Genomic DNA, 16002 nt, shown 5'->3' on the forward strand with positions numbered 1-16002 from the left:
GGAAGAAGGAAGAGAGAGAGAAAATAAAATTCAGAAACTGATTTAAGCTAAAAAAAATCTAAAATATCTCAGAAACATGAGATGTGCATTTCTATGTAAAATACAAGCACTATGACATTCAAGTTAATATATTATTTAATATGAGAACAATTAGGCAAACCAAATTTGCCTTTGTTTAAAAATAAGAAACCAGAATATCTACCTTTTATAGAAAGTATCCTAACATATTTGGAATATCTGTTAATATAGAGAAAACCAGCCACCTTTTCATATTTATACAATACTCTCAAAACCACTCATTTTTTCCTAGCATTGCAAGTACTCTAATATCCAACCTAATGTTTATTTTTGAACGATCATTCTCAAATACAGAGTACAAGAATCAACCAGGTCGTAAAAAATAATCATGCTGGAAAAGCATGAAACAATCCTCATCTTCCTTTTCTTCTTTTTTTGGTAAAAGGTCACTTTCTGGCTACCATGACCAAGAAATTTGCTGGGTTACACATTTTAGCTGGAAAAAAATATGTTGGATGTATTCTACTTTTTGGCAAGTCCAACGGACATAAATACTTCAGTAACAGTCATTTATTGGGTATCACTGTGCAGAGAGTTACACGAGAGCATCCATAAGCAGAAGAAAACCCATAGCAAACATGGTGCTTCTCAGGTACACTGCAACTGTGGGTGACATGGCTCAGTGCCAGAAACAAAAGCAATGAGGGACTGAAGGCAACTTCTTCCCAGCCCTGCAGAGCACCACAAGAAGCAATGGTGGTCATAAGAGGAATTGGGTGAGTAAGCATTTGTCTGTGAATTCAGCTTCTAGTCCCATATCGTGAGCCCATTAGTCTCACTTTTTTTTTCTCCAACCATTATCATTAGTCCCTGGCAGAAATTAGAATTTCCAGCTGTACCTGGCAGCATGTTACTGTGATAATTTACACAAAGATTAAATTCTGTATAAAATCCGCCTTCTCTTCCACCTCCTTCTCCTTCTTCCTTCTAACCTCTGGAGAACTTAAATTGCTCTGGACAAGTACTAAGTTACCAAAGATGACACTTTATTATTTTTTCCCCTGAATCAGCACATTAAGCTACTTCAAGAACTTAAAGAAATATATTAAATTGCTCACATATTTATTCATCAAATATTTGTTTAGTACTTATTCTGAACTATCCTAGTGGTTCAGTGTTAGTTGCCAAAAAAGGAGATATAAACTCCCTTCCTAACCTCAAAACAATGGGGAAAAAATATGAACTTCAAAATAAATGGTATGGGCTAATCATATGAATAAAGGTAAACTTAGATCTGTTTTTCATACCAGAAACCAAGGATCAGACACCTAAATGTGAAAAAGTGAAGCAAGTGCTGGAAGAAAGCATTTGTGAATTTCTATGTAACCTAAGAGTGGAAAAACTGTATTGGAGATGAGAGGGATCAATCTAACATGGCCATTGCTTAATTTTTATCATGTCTAATTGTTGATGGATATTTTGGTTATTAACTTGTACTAAACAAATATGTGAGTTATAACATATAAAGCAAAATTATTTGTCATGAGAAACTTAACTATCAAAGTAATCAGCATGTTTCTTCTTTTTGGCTAGCTGTTTCTCTCTCAGTCAAAACTATATAGGAATCCAAATATATGAAAAACAAATCACCATATGGGTAAATGTCACAATTTATTAACTGTACTTCCAGGGGATTCTGATACAGGTTGTTTTCCATGCGCCACATTTTAAAATACATTACTGTAAATGATACAGTTTATACTTGTAACCAGGATTCTCTATATGAGAATAGAAGATATCCACTAGGCAAGGACCTATGAGTCATATGCGTATAAAATCAGATTAAGACTGAGCTACAGGGAGGCTACAGAGTAATATGTAGAGGTTTTTATGAAACAGTTCAAGGAAGATAAGTTTTAAGAAAAGCTATTTGCAAGTTTTTATTTTGTTTTTTTGAGGGGGGTGGTAAGAAGGGTAAGGTTATGAGTTTTAAGATACAGTTTGGTTAAAAAAAGAGTAGGGCTCTTTGAGGAAGACACGGTTGCAGCTAGAGCGGAGCTTAGGGTGCCTCGCTCCTGCTCCTGACTCACCGCTGTTCGCTGAGGACCAAGTCGGTCAGGAAGCCGCACCGCAGCCATGGCATTTAAAGACACTGGGAAGACACCCGTAGAACCAGAGGTGGTGATTCACCGACTTAGAATTACTCTAACCAGCTGCAACGTAAAATCTTTGGAAAAGGTGTGTGCTGACTTGATCAGAGGTGCAAAGGAAAAGAATCTCAAAGTGAAAGGACCAGTGTGGATGCCTACCAAGACTCTCAGAATCACTACGAGAAAGACTCCTTGTGGTGAAGGTTCTAAGACTTGGGATCGTTTTCAGATGAGGATCCACAAGCCACTCATTGATCTGCACAGTCCTTCAGAGATTGTTAAATAGATTACCTCCATCAGTATTGAGCCTGGAGTCGAGGTTGAAGTCACCATTGCAGATGCTTAAATCAACCTTTTTAATAAATTGATTATCTGTTGTTTAAAAAAAAAAAAAAAGAGTAGGCTCACATTTCAATGAAAAGGAATAGCATGTGGTAGGCACTGTGGTAAGAAAATAATGGCATAAATCTATGAGCTAGAACCTGTTCCAGAAGTGAAAAGCTACCACAACTATTACAGGTTCTTAGGCCAGGTAAAAAAGAAATCTGTAATTCTCCCTCACATTTCCAGCTGTATCATTGAGGCTGAAGTCTGCAAGGATGAGTAATCACTATTAGACACAAACCTTTTCAGAATTATGGAGATGGTGAATATACGTGGGGAGGAATTCTTTTAATTATTCTTACAAAATTTAAAATGTTTTTAATGTTACATTAATATTTTAATGAAACATTAAATAATAATGTCAGCAGGAAGTTACTTCAGAATAAACACTAATTTAGATACTTTTCCAACATGAATTTGGTACACCTTAGATATATTTCACTTTATTTTCCTGTACATAGCACAGTAATATGTCACTAAACAAAATATAGTTTGTTTCATTTATCCAGAATTCAGACTTAAGGTCTTCTAGTGTGCATCTAGAACATAGCATAACTCAAAGTAACTGAAGGCCACGAGGAAAACAAGCACAAAGCTTATGAGCTTTATATATTTTTAAATATTTTATTTATTTATTCATGAGAGAAACAGAGAGAGAGAGGCAGAGACATAGACAGAGGGAGAAGCAGGATGATGTGGGACTCAATTCCAAGACCCTGGGATCATGACCTGAGCCGAAGGCAGCTGCTCAACCACTGAGTCACCCAGGTGCCCCAAAAGCTTATGAGCTTTAAAGATGGGAGTCACTGAGGGATCCCTGGGTGGCGCAGCGGTTTGGCGCCTGCCTTTGGCCCAGGGCGCGATCCTGGAGACTCCGGATCGAATCCCACGTCGGGCTCCCGGTGCATGGAGCCTGCTTCTCCCTCTGCCTGTGTCTCTGCCTCTCTCTCTCTCTGTGACTATCATGAATAAATAAATAAAATCTTAAAAAAAAAAAAAAAAAAAAAAAAAAAAAGATGGGAGTCACTGGGTCATCCTTCAGACTATTACTTTGCCATATATGCATAAACTAATATAATAGCTCAAAGAAAGATGGAAACTCTGATAGAGAAAAGTGATAAGAAGTGACAGTTGACACAAGAAACAATTCTGAAATGCTGACAGAAAAGCTAAAAGAAAGCAGAGAAATGTGGATCATTTTGGCTGAGGAGTAAAAAGCTCTATATACCTCTAACTTTTCAGGACATTACAACACTATCTGAATATTTAGCCATGAGTATTCCAGAAAAGGGTATTTACGTTCAGAATTCTCTGCTTAAGAGACAGGGAAATGTATAATCCATTTCATAAAAAGATTTTTTTAAGAGAAACAATGACAAACATTGGTATTTGAAAGTATAAACTTCAATTCTACAGAACTTTTCCTATATGGGAATTGCCCCATTCTTATATGATGTTGAGTATCTGAGGCACTCTTTTATTTTGGAATGTTTCTATTAAGGTAACATTAGGAAATAAAATTGATAGGTATTTTTTTTTTCGTTTCCTAACTTCTTTAGAAGACAGATTGCATAAAGCAATACGTGTAACACTGTGTAGTGGATTTATAACATATATAGAAGTAATATATTTGGCAACAGCACAAAATAGGGAGGGAGGACATAGCTGGATTTGAAAAAGTCACTAAACCCTACTGAAATTAAGCTAGTATTATTATGAAGTAAATGACACAAATTAAGATGTATACTGTCTCTAGAGCAATCCCTATAAAAATAGTTACAAGAAATAGTAAAAAAAAATTAATGAAATTAAAATAGTAGACTAAAAATGATCTATTCAAAGTAAAAGAAAATTATAAAGTTAGGAACAGAGAAACAAAAGACCTAAGACTAAAGAACATAATAAGTAAAATGGTAGACATGAATCCAACCACATCAATCATGGCTTTAAATGGCAAAGACTATTAGACTAGATAAATAACATGATCCACCTATCTGCTAACTACAAAAGATGCACTTTATAATCAAATACAAATAGGTTGAAAGTGAAAAAATGGAAAGCTATATATAATACAAATAGTATAATTTTAAGAGAGGTGGACTAAGCTATACTAATTATCAGGTGAAACAGACTAAAAAATTACTAGAAACAAAAAGGGACAACTTATAATGAAAAAACAGTTCATCAGCGTTCATCAGGAAAAAATAACAAATATAAATACATATGCACAGTGGTAGGCTGAAAAATGCTGCCCAACTCCCGAAAAAAGATATTAAATCCTAATCTCTAGAACCTGTAGCTGGTACTTTATGTGGAGAAAAGATCTGTTAAATTAAGGATCTTGAGATGTAAACATTAAGCAAAATTATCAGGAAGGACCCTAAATGTAATCCCATGTATCCTTTGTAAAAGGGAGGCAGGGAGAGATTTCACTATAGACAGAAGAGGAGAAGGTGATGTGAGGACAGAGGCAGAGATCTTCTGGAGGAAAAGTAATACTAATTTTGGGCTTCTGGCTTCTGGAATTGTGAGAGAAAAAATTTCTGTTGTTTTAAGCCACCAAGTTTTTGGTAATTTGTTATAGCACTCATAGGAAACTAACACATACACTTAACATCACAGATCAAAAATACATGAAGCAAAAACTGACAACAGTGACATATCTGGGGACTTCAACATACCACTACTAAAAACGGACAGAAACAGACAATCAGCAAAGATCTAGAAGACTTGAAGACAGTAAACCAACTTGATCAACTGATATCTAAAGAATACTAAACAGCAGGGGAATACCCATTCTTCTCAAAAACAAATGGAAAATTCTCCAATAGGGACCACATGCTAGGCATAAGGCAAGTTTCAGTGCCTTTAAAATAGTCATACAAAGTATATTTTCCAATCATGAAATTAAACTGGACATGAAAAATAGAAGGAAATTAGGAAAATTCACAAATGTCTGAAAACTAAGCAATACATTTCTGAATGTTCTAGGAGTCAAAAAAAATCACAGGGGAAATCAGAAGATGTTATGAGATGAATGAAGATAAGTAAACAAAACATCAAAATTAATGGGATGCAGCAAAAAATAGTACATAAGAGGAAATTCATACTGTAAAAGTCAGTATTAGCAAAGAAGAAAGAAACCAAATAAAAACCTAATTTCCTAAATTAAGAATCTAGCAAAAGAGTAAACCCAAAGCAAGCAAAAGGAAAAAAAATAGTGGATATTAGAGTCATCCCTCAGTGAAAGAAAAAACAGAAACATAGTAGACAAAGATAAATGAAATGAAAAGCTGGTTCTTTAAAAAGATAAAAAAAATGGACAAAACTTTAGCTAGCCAGACTGACCATGAAAAAAACATGATATAAATTACCAAAAATTAGGGATGAATGAAATAACACATCTCTACCAACATTAGAAAAATTAAAATAAGGCATATTATGAACTTTATACCAATAAGTTATATTACATGGACAAGCTCCTAGAAACATACAAATTACTGAAACTGATACAAGAAAAAAAGTAGAAAATCTGAATTAACCTGTAACAAGTAAAAAAACTGAATCGGTAATTTAAAATCCTCCTCCAATGAAAAGTCCATGTCCAATGGCTTCAGTGGTGAACCCCACTAAATATTTCCAACGTCTTTCAGGAAATAGTGGAAGAAGAACACTTTACCATATTTCATTCTATAAGACCAATATCATCCTGGTATTAAAGTCAAAGATATCACAAAAAAGAAAACTACATACCGATATTCCTCATGAGCACAGATGCAACAATCCTCAAAAGTAATAATTTCACAACAAAATATTAACAAAACAAAATACCATATATATTAAAAGAATTTATACCATCCAAGTGTGATATATTCAAGGAATACAATGTTGGTTTAACATCCAAAAACCAATTAACGTGATATATAATTTTTTACTTTTTTTTCTTGTTTGGAAAACTTTTCCCTATTTCAACTTCACAAAGAAATCTTCCTGTATTATTTTCTAAAAGTTTATGGTTTGTCTTCACATTTAAAGCTTTACCATACTTTACTTTTAGAAGATTTTTATTTATTCATGAGAGACACAGAGAGAGGCAGAGACACAGGCAGAGGGAGAAGCAGGCTCCTTGCAGAGAGCCCAATATGGGACTCGATCCGCAGACCAGGATCACGCCCTGAGCCGAAGGTAGACACTCAACAACTGAGCCACCCAGGTGTCCCAATACTTTAATTTTTGTTTGTGGTATAAGGTTCTGATTTCACTTTTTTTCCATATTGGTATTTTTATGGGTTGAATTATGTTCCCCAAAATTCATATACTGAAATCATAACTTCTTTGTAACTCAAAAAATGACATTATTTGGATATAAAATGATTATTTATATAATAATTTATGTTGAGATAAGGTCGTACTGTAGTAGGGTGGATCCCCAATTTAATATGACTGGTAAATTTCCTGATAAAAGTGAGAAATTTGGACACAGAGACAGACACATAGAGGACAGATACATAGAGGGAGTATGCTGTGAAGAGACACAGGGAGATGGCGGCTATGAACAAGCCAACTAAAGGCCTGGAACAGATTCTTCCCTCACAGCCCTCACAAGGAACCAATCTGCCAAACTGATTTCAGACTTCTAGACTCCAGAACTGCAAATCAATACATTTCTGTTATTTAAGCCACCCAGTCTGTGGTACTTGTTATAGCAGCCCTAAGAAACTAATACAGTAAGGATCTCAGCATCATAAACTCAGAAGTCCTTCTCTACAGATCTGCAACATAATAGATATCCTGGTCTGTTTCAGGGTTCTGTGTTCACTTCAATCAGTCTATTTCTCCTAAACTCCCCTAGTTATTATACTTTTAAAATAATTCTTGATATATAATAAAGCAAGTCCCCAAAACCTGTTCTTGTTCTCAGAGGTCTCACCTATAATTGGCCCTCTACCCTTTATAATCCATTTGTCATATTTCAAAAGACAAAACTTGTTGGGCCTTGAATTGTTTTTACATGGAATTTATAAATAAATTTAGGGAGAATTAATAACCTAACACAACGGTACAACTTTTTTTCTACTTAGATGTCCTTTAACAACTAGAAGTTTCAAAGTAAATTACATATCAGGAGCAAAAGCAAATGGAACAATAGTAATTTTAGATTTTTTTTCAAACTCCACATATAGCTGCTCTCATTTCCTAGAGCTTTGGATCTGACAATTGCAGGGAATGGAGAAGGGATGGGAAGGATATAGCGACAGTTGAGAATGATTACCCGCTCCAGCCATCATGGCTATTTACATTCTTGGTCATGTCATTATCAATGTGGAAAATGAAAAAAGCAATTGGAAAAGGAACAATAGAAATAAAAGCATGTTAGTTCCCGGTATTTCTATTCTAAGGAATAGAAAAATATTGCCTGGTCAGGTCTCTGAAGAAAGATTTTTAAATGGTATTTTCCAAAAAACTGGAAGCAAGGATGTGAATAAAGGTTAAAAAATAAATAAGTGCAATCCCTTTCAAATCTCAAACCTCTCAACCTTACAGTTTTGCTAAACACTGTAATTTGGAACATAATATGCCATTCAATAATCAAATTGCTATATCATTGCAAACTCACTCATCTCAAGTTTTAAGTCCTGCTATATGTCTATATAGCACTTTTTCATTAAGGACATGAGATTTATGGGAAAAGCACTGGGTGTTATACTATATGTTGGCAAATTGAATTTAAATAAATTTTTTTTAAAAAAGACTTCAGATTTGTAGTCTCAACTATGCTGTCATCACTTGAGATTTGTAAATTTTCCAAATTCAAAGGAAAAAATTATAAAGTTACTTCAGAGATAGAAGATCTATGAAGGTTTAAGTTGAATACATTTAAATTTTAGCAACAGATAGGAAAAAGCCGAGGTTGGTAGGGAAGTGAAATCTGGAAATTTTATTTTTTTTCTCAGACAATAATATAAAAAGATATTATCACTTGTAAGTTGTCCATATATCATCTGGAAAGGAGACAAAATACTCATTTTATTTTTCTTTAACTTCTAAAGGAAATGACTACTCATGTCACCATTCTGAAATAGTAGAGAAGACAAAAGCTACGGAAGATATAACAAAAGCAAATGTGACTCTAACTGGTAACCTCAGAACCATTAATCAACAGAAGCCTTCCATATTAGGTTCATGCCACCTCTCAGCCTTAAGAAGCCTTCTACTTCAAAAACCTAAGTTATCAAAAAGGAAGTAACCTCCAAAGAAGGAGAGATATTGTCTGTCTTGTTTACTGAGTCTAACATCGCTGGCACACGAGAGGTACTCAGTAAGTATCTTTACGTGAATAAATTTCTTTTATTATAATTTGAACAAATTGTATATCCTTCAGCTAAAACAAAATGCTTCACTTCAACTTTTATAAATAGACCTATCATTACCCGCTCAGAGTATGGGTTTGTCCCTTACTGCAACTTAAAACTCGAGGGTTGTAAGAGGCAATACAATATAGGTCCGTGAGATCAACATTATATCATAAAAGATAACTGATGACCAGTCTGAACTCATACAGTGTTATATTATTTTAAAGTATGAAAGCCTGTTTCTCATTTATATTTCTGAAGCAGTATCTGGAATAATTTTTTTTTTCTGGTTCAGGTTATTAAGTAATACAGACCAATATCTGGGATGGACTTAAGACTGCTTTGGTTTTATCCTGATTCGAACTGTTCAGAACAAAGAAAATATAATTTATTTACCTGAAAGACTAATTGGACCTAAGTGGGTTTTCCTTCTACAATACACAGGATGTTGTCTTCTGTACATAAATCCTACACTTTAGCCAATTTGCCAATTGGCAATCAACTTGAAAATAAGATCTTCATTACTTACAGAAAGCTCTGAGGATTAAAATGTTTAGGTAAGATAGTATTTATGGTCTTCTAACAAAAATAGAAAATGTGGCATTACTGGTCTGCCATCAAAATCATGCTCCTAAAAAATATCGTATCTATTTGAATTAATATATGGGCAGCCAAATACATAAAAAAGACATGCTGTGTATCTTAAAATGAGTATGTCAGTTAATTAATTCTGTGATCCCCTGCTACCAGCAGAGTACTGTACAATCTGTTATTATTCACTGTCCTATAGATCATCTGTTCTTGGTGCTGGTTTGTTCCAGGAAGAGAGACAGCTGCAACACTATATCCCTGTTCAACCTGAGGACCATCTGACTTTAATTGTAACACACAGCTTGATGTGGCTCTGGCTATGAGAAGCCAAAGTATCGTCTGTAATAATCTGGAAAAGCAGAAACCTGCCAACAGAGGGCTGAAAACAGGGACTTGTGCTGTCTGGCTGCCTGACGGGCTGCAGGAAATATGATTAATGAGTAAGGTATAATGATATCAGGAACCCGATTAGCACCACAAAAAGGTCACAGATCAAAGTAGTATGCATTTCATGAGCTACAATCATTGCATAAAATCTGTGGACTTGAAGAGGTAAGCCAAAAAGAGGAGGAGGATAAAACCCTATGTGATAACATGCTAACAAATACATAAAATACCATACTAATAATTTAATCACTTATAGAAAGTGAAGAGGAAATTATAAAATGAATCAATACAGATTGTACTGTAGGGTAAGCTTTATTCATCACAGGTGTATACTAAATATTTTTGAAAGTGAATGAGTTATTGAGTTCTTTCATTAAGACAAATGTAAGTAAACTCAAATATCTTTCCTAATTATAAAATTCAAAGATCAGAGATATAAATATTCGATTGTAAACTATGTTTGCATTTAATTTGCAATGGATTTTTATGCAGTTCTGTTAATGTAAGCTTATTCAGAGACTTAACTACAAAGACATCATAAAACTCACAGAAAAAGGAATCACTGGCACAAATGCTTAATAAAGTTAATGGTTAGTTATAATAAATATGCAGTTAGTATTGTAAAATACTATTTTGTATATAATTTCATGGGCAGGCAAAACTGAAATCTGATTAAAAACAATTTAGTAGGTTGCTACCTTCTTTTCTACGGTGCCCTTGGGAAGCCCATCCCAAACTGATGTGGCTCTTCTGAGATAAAGGTAGTGAGAGCAGAGATGGGGATATTATTATCAGGAGAGGGGCTTACCTCAGTTTACAGAATTAAATTTCCTCAATTGTCACAATATTATTGAAAAGCTTTTAATATAATTTATTCAGATGTTTTTTTGCCTTCTACCTCTTTTAAAGCGAACTAAACACTCTAACAAACTTCTTTGTAATAGTACTAAATATGGTAATAATTAATAGAGAGCTGGTTCCCTTGGTATTTAAAATTTTAAAACATATTTAAGAAAGTGTTCTAATAATAAACGATTAGAACACGAGTTAATCTTTTCTCTTAAAAATATATTCCTGAAGAATAAGGATGATTATTTATACCTTACAAATGTCACATAAATGTTATTTTATATCTACCTAATAGTGAAACTATTTTTTTAAAAATGGTTGTTCATTTGGGATGCAGAGAAACCATCAAAAAATGAAAAGACTAGGAGAAGATTATTTGCAAAACATATGTTGGATAAAGAACCTTCACAAAGACTACATAAAGGTCACTTAAAATTAAATAACAAAAAAAATTTCAAAAAATAGGCAAACGATACGAATAGTTTACCAAAGAACAGATATGAGTAGAAAATATGCCTGTGAAAAGGTAGTCAACATCATTAATCATTAGGGAAACACAAATTAAAATTACAATGAGATTCCTACTAGGGCAGCTAAAATAAATAATATTGACAATTCCAAGTTCCTTGCAACTTCTCATTATATGACCCAGCAACTAAATTCCCAGGAATCTATCCATGAGAATGAAAACCCTAAAACATATGCAAATGTTTATAATAGCCTCAAACTGGAAATCCTAAATGACCATACACTGGAAAATTATAAATAAACAAAAATGTATTATATCTATACAATGGAATATTATGCAGCAATACAATATGATATGTTGTGATACATATGCAACAACATGGGTGAATCTCAAAAATATCATGCTAATAAAAGAAGCCAGGCACACAAAGATTATATACTGCACAACACCAATTACATACAATTTCTTTAAAAAGCAATACTACAGAGACAGAATCAGTGGTTGCCTGGGACATAAAGTCCCAGAGCAGAACTTGACTGCAAAGAGGTAGAAGGAAACCTCTTGGAGTGATAAAAGTGTTCTAAAGTGTGGTGATGGTTACACAACTGTATACGTTTACTAAAACTCATTGCATACTTCTAAATGTGAATTTTATGGTACATATATTATACTTCAATAAATGTATTTTAAAAGGGTATTCACTAAAAGAAAAAAATTATGGAATTACTATACGTTCTGTTGACTTCCATGAACCCCTGGGCAGAGCATGTGGAATCACCTAACCAGAGACAACTGTTACATTTAAAAGTTTGACATCTCCTTCAGTATCTGTCAGAGCTAGCCTTTGTCTTGGCCCTCATTTTAAGTTAATTTTCCAAAATGCATGGGGTAAAAGTAAAACAAAACACGTGCCTGAAGATTGTGACAGAATAATGTTAGGTACTACTTTCTTTTTTTACATACAAAATTAAAATTTTATATTCATAATCTTCAGACTACATATGAGGACACCACGGCTCAGGAAGTTAAACTCCCTAGTGTAGCAAAAGTGATTATCAAATTAGCAAAGTGATTTATCCAGGATTGGGAAAATTGGTCTATGTTCACTCCACTTCCCCTGCATTGCTTCCAGTATACATAAAATGTGTGTAATTTCAGTAATAATGGGATTGCAATAAGGATCTGGAAGACAGAATTAAAATATAAATGTTGGTATAAAAGGTAAGAAATATGACTTAGAAAGCTAAAACGCAAGAATTTTTAAGTGTACATTAAAAACACAATGGAATTTAGATTTTACTTTTTATTTTTAAGTAATCTCCACCCAACATGAGGCTTGAACTCACAACCCTGAGATCAAGAGTTTCATGCTCTACTGACTCAGCAGCCAGGCACCAAGATTTCACTTTTAAAATGGAGTATGACAAAGACATTACTTTTAAAAATGGAGAAAAAAAGCTCCTAGATTCTAAACTTTTATGAAACTTACGGCAAAAAGGAAAAGACATATTACTTTTTCATGAAATAATATAAGAATGCACATAAGAGAGGACTTTAAAAGAGTTCGCTAGGGAGGAGTCTGAAGAACACAATGATTACTGTGCTTTTAAGTTTTCATGTTCTAAATATTACATGAAGATTTCCCTGGAAAGATAACAAGGTATAACTTGAAAATCTTGTTTCGATTACCAAAATGTGCATGACCTTCTAACCTGGAGCACAGAATTATATTATTTTCCTGGTATAAGAAACTCATGTTGCATAAAAGCATACAATTCCAGTTTCACTTATAATTTTTCGTATCACTCTGAATTATCATGTGCATATGAAAGTAACCTAAATTCTGCATAAAAGAAACCATTACATTTTTCAAGTCAATAAAATTTAATAAAATGTATATGGAAATTAATGAACTATGTCACTTTCAGTAACTTCTCCCAACTACAATTCAACACAGAAGAGCAAGGGTTAATGATTATACCAACACATGAAAGATACTTTGAGAAAAGGCTCATGACAGACAGAGTAGATGATTACTATCTTACCAATCTGTTTATGCGAACAAATTCTTCTGAGGTTTTGGCCCAAGGAGGAAGTTCAACATCAGACACTACTGTCCCATCATCCATCACTCCAAGATTATAATTATTGAAGTTGACAAACATCTCAGGGAGATAATAAAATTCAGGGATCAACTCCTATATAAAAATAAAAGACAATGTCACATTATAAACTGTAGAATATTGACTAGATATTCATAAAAGTGCACGGTCATTTCCTTTTGTGGAGAATTAGAACAAAATAAATATAATGGTTTTTTTTCTCTTTCCTTATCATAGTTCTATCACAGAGTTACTATTAAGGTATGCAGATCCCATCCAACCAAATTTAAATATTAACACCTTATTGGTTGGTTATATCCTTCCTTTAGGACAATTCTCATAATCTCAAAACTCTTCAATACCAACATTTGAATATTATTTGAGGCTTGATAAAATATTATTATTATTTTTTAAATATATTTTTAAAATATTTTATTTATTTATTCATGACAGACACAGAGAGAGGCAGAGAAAGCAGCAGAGAGAGAAGCAGACTCCATGCAGGGAGCTGGATGTGGGACTCAATCCCGGGACTCCAGGATCATGCCCTGGGCCTAAGGCAGCCGCTCAACCGCTGAGCCACCCAGGGATCCCAAGGCTTGATAAAATATTAACAGAAATTAACATACTGTAACAATAATAGCTTAAGCTATATTTTTTAGGAGGTGTGGAAAGTGGAATTTTATCAGAAAAAAACGAAATCTTTATAAGCATTAAAATGCCACTGTTTTGGTCCCTTCATCAGCCAGGAAAATATTCATTACATTTAGCCATAGTTTAACAATATATTTTGTTCATATTTCAAAACACTCCAGTTTAGTTGTAATATACTACCTTTGATAAAAGATCAAAATTTACAAGTAGACTAGAAAATGATCTGCAATAAGAAAATTGGTAAATTAAACATATGACCTTACTGATAACACTTAAACCACAATTCAATGGGGTATTTTATAAGCAGAAAAATGCAGCTAGTTACATTTTTGTGTACAATAAGCCCCATGTATAACTAGTTCAGAGGTCCTGTAGATCAGACTTGAAATCCAGTCTCAACATGGGTCAGTGACTCAGTGGTCTTTCAGATACCCCCTCAGGGCCAGCAATGGCAGGCCTGGCTTTCCAAACAGTTGAGTAAAATAGGGAGGTCATCAGATTTTGGGCAAGGTCAGTATAAACTCTCCAGAGCAAAGAAAAAAGATCCAGCAGGAATTAAGCTATTATCACCTCCGTCATCCATGTGAAATGTTGCTTGACTTTGAATTGTACATCCTTTGTTTACAATCACAATAATAAACTAAGCAGGGTAGAAATGAGCTTGTCCTCCAAATGCCTGACAATCACCTGATTATTAGACTTGAAAAACATTTAAATTGAACATATATTTTTAAAAAGGAAGAACTCTCTTAAAAGTTTAACTGTAAATGAAATGACACAGTGATCACACATAAATATTAAGATTTTCATCTCCAAAAATGATGCATATAAGTCTTAACTGACAAAAGGCGAAAGACATATGTGTGCTATTTTATGTAATGAAAAAATTATATTCGATATGTTTGAACTAACATTTATTGTGAGATGGGTCAGGTACCAAAATAAACTCTTAATTAAACCTTATCACATTTAATTTTAAGAAATTTATAAAGTATCACTTCTATTTAAAAAACGAACTAAGGCTCAAAAAAATTAAGTAATTTGCCTGAGGTTACACAGCTGATTTATGATGAATTTGTAGCTTAGATTAAGATTTGTCTAACTCTAAAGTCTGTGTGCTTCCATCATCAAATAAGCATGAGTTCTATTTAAATAGTATACATAATACTAAACATTTTAAAAACAAGTTTTTAACATATTCTGAGTAATTTTTTAAAAAGTAAAAACTTTTCATTCTTTCATAAGAAACCAGCTCTCCTTAAAAATACATATTATGTATATATGCATATATACATATATAATATTTATTATATGATACAATTAATCAAACAGGAAGAATTTTATAATATGCTATAATTATTATTTACACAAATATGAAGATAAGTTACTTTATAACTACTTATTAATTTGCTGGCATGTATTCAATAAATTGCAACTTTGAGAAATTTTACCAAAATGTCTTATTTTCACTCCATATTACTGTGCTAACAAAGAATAATGTTATTTTTCTCAAGTCTTATTCTACAATAAGAGGAGGACCTCACCTTGTATAATCAAAGTGTGACATTTCATAACAATTTTCATATAAATGAAACCTTCAAACCTTCCTATGTATAGCATTAAAATTCTCAAGATTTTGTGTATCCGTCTTTATCTTCTACATGTGTCATTTTTTTCAGGTTGTTAAACAAATTGACAAAAACATACTTGTTTAAGACAGAAATGCTCCTCTTGTTCTTTTACAAGTTCTAAATTCAATGAACATAAATATAGTTTGCTCCTGGCTCACTATATTTAAACATACACAATTATTATAAATTTAAATGATTTTGTTGCTTTAATATTGACAGCTTACCCTAAATATAAATTCACTTAGTTTAATTAAATGGAGCAAAAAATACACATAAAACAAAAAAGAAATTTTAATGAAAGATATAAAGAAATAAATTCTGAACTTTTAAAGTCTTTAGTGCACTATGCTAAACTTTCAGATATATAATTTCTATCATGCTGGGAGGAAAGTAGTAAGTCATCAATTTCGACTT

The 16002-nt window shown here is 33.1% G+C and overlaps 2 protein-coding genes across 13 annotated transcripts in view; one reads left to right on the forward strand and one right to left on the reverse strand.

The window, feature by feature from the left end:
• The window catches only part of LRBA (LPS responsive beige-like anchor protein), a 740528-nt gene that overhangs the window by 121219 nt on the left and 603307 nt on the right, over window positions 1-16002 (reverse strand). For all 12 annotated transcript variants that reach the window (XM_072773570.1, XM_072773571.1, XM_072773578.1 and 9 more), the window contains one exon: window positions 13247-13399. In XM_072773570.1, the coding sequence (XP_072629671.1) occupies window positions 13247-13399 (153 nt within the window). The remainder of the gene's footprint in view (window positions 1-13246; window positions 13400-16002) is intronic.
• Window positions 2124-2530, forward strand: LOC140602232 (small ribosomal subunit protein uS10-like). Its single transcript, XM_072771578.1, has one exon. It carries the CDS (start codon window positions 2155-2157, stop codon window positions 2452-2454), a length of 300 nt encoding a protein of 99 aa, XP_072627679.1. The 5' UTR covers window positions 2124-2154; the 3' UTR covers window positions 2455-2530.

The sequence above is a fragment of the Canis lupus genome, chromosome 13, assembly GCF_048164855.1.
Source record: "Canis lupus baileyi chromosome 13, mCanLup2.hap1, whole genome shotgun sequence".
Classification (NCBI taxonomy): domain Eukaryota; kingdom Metazoa; phylum Chordata; class Mammalia; order Carnivora; family Canidae; genus Canis; species Canis lupus.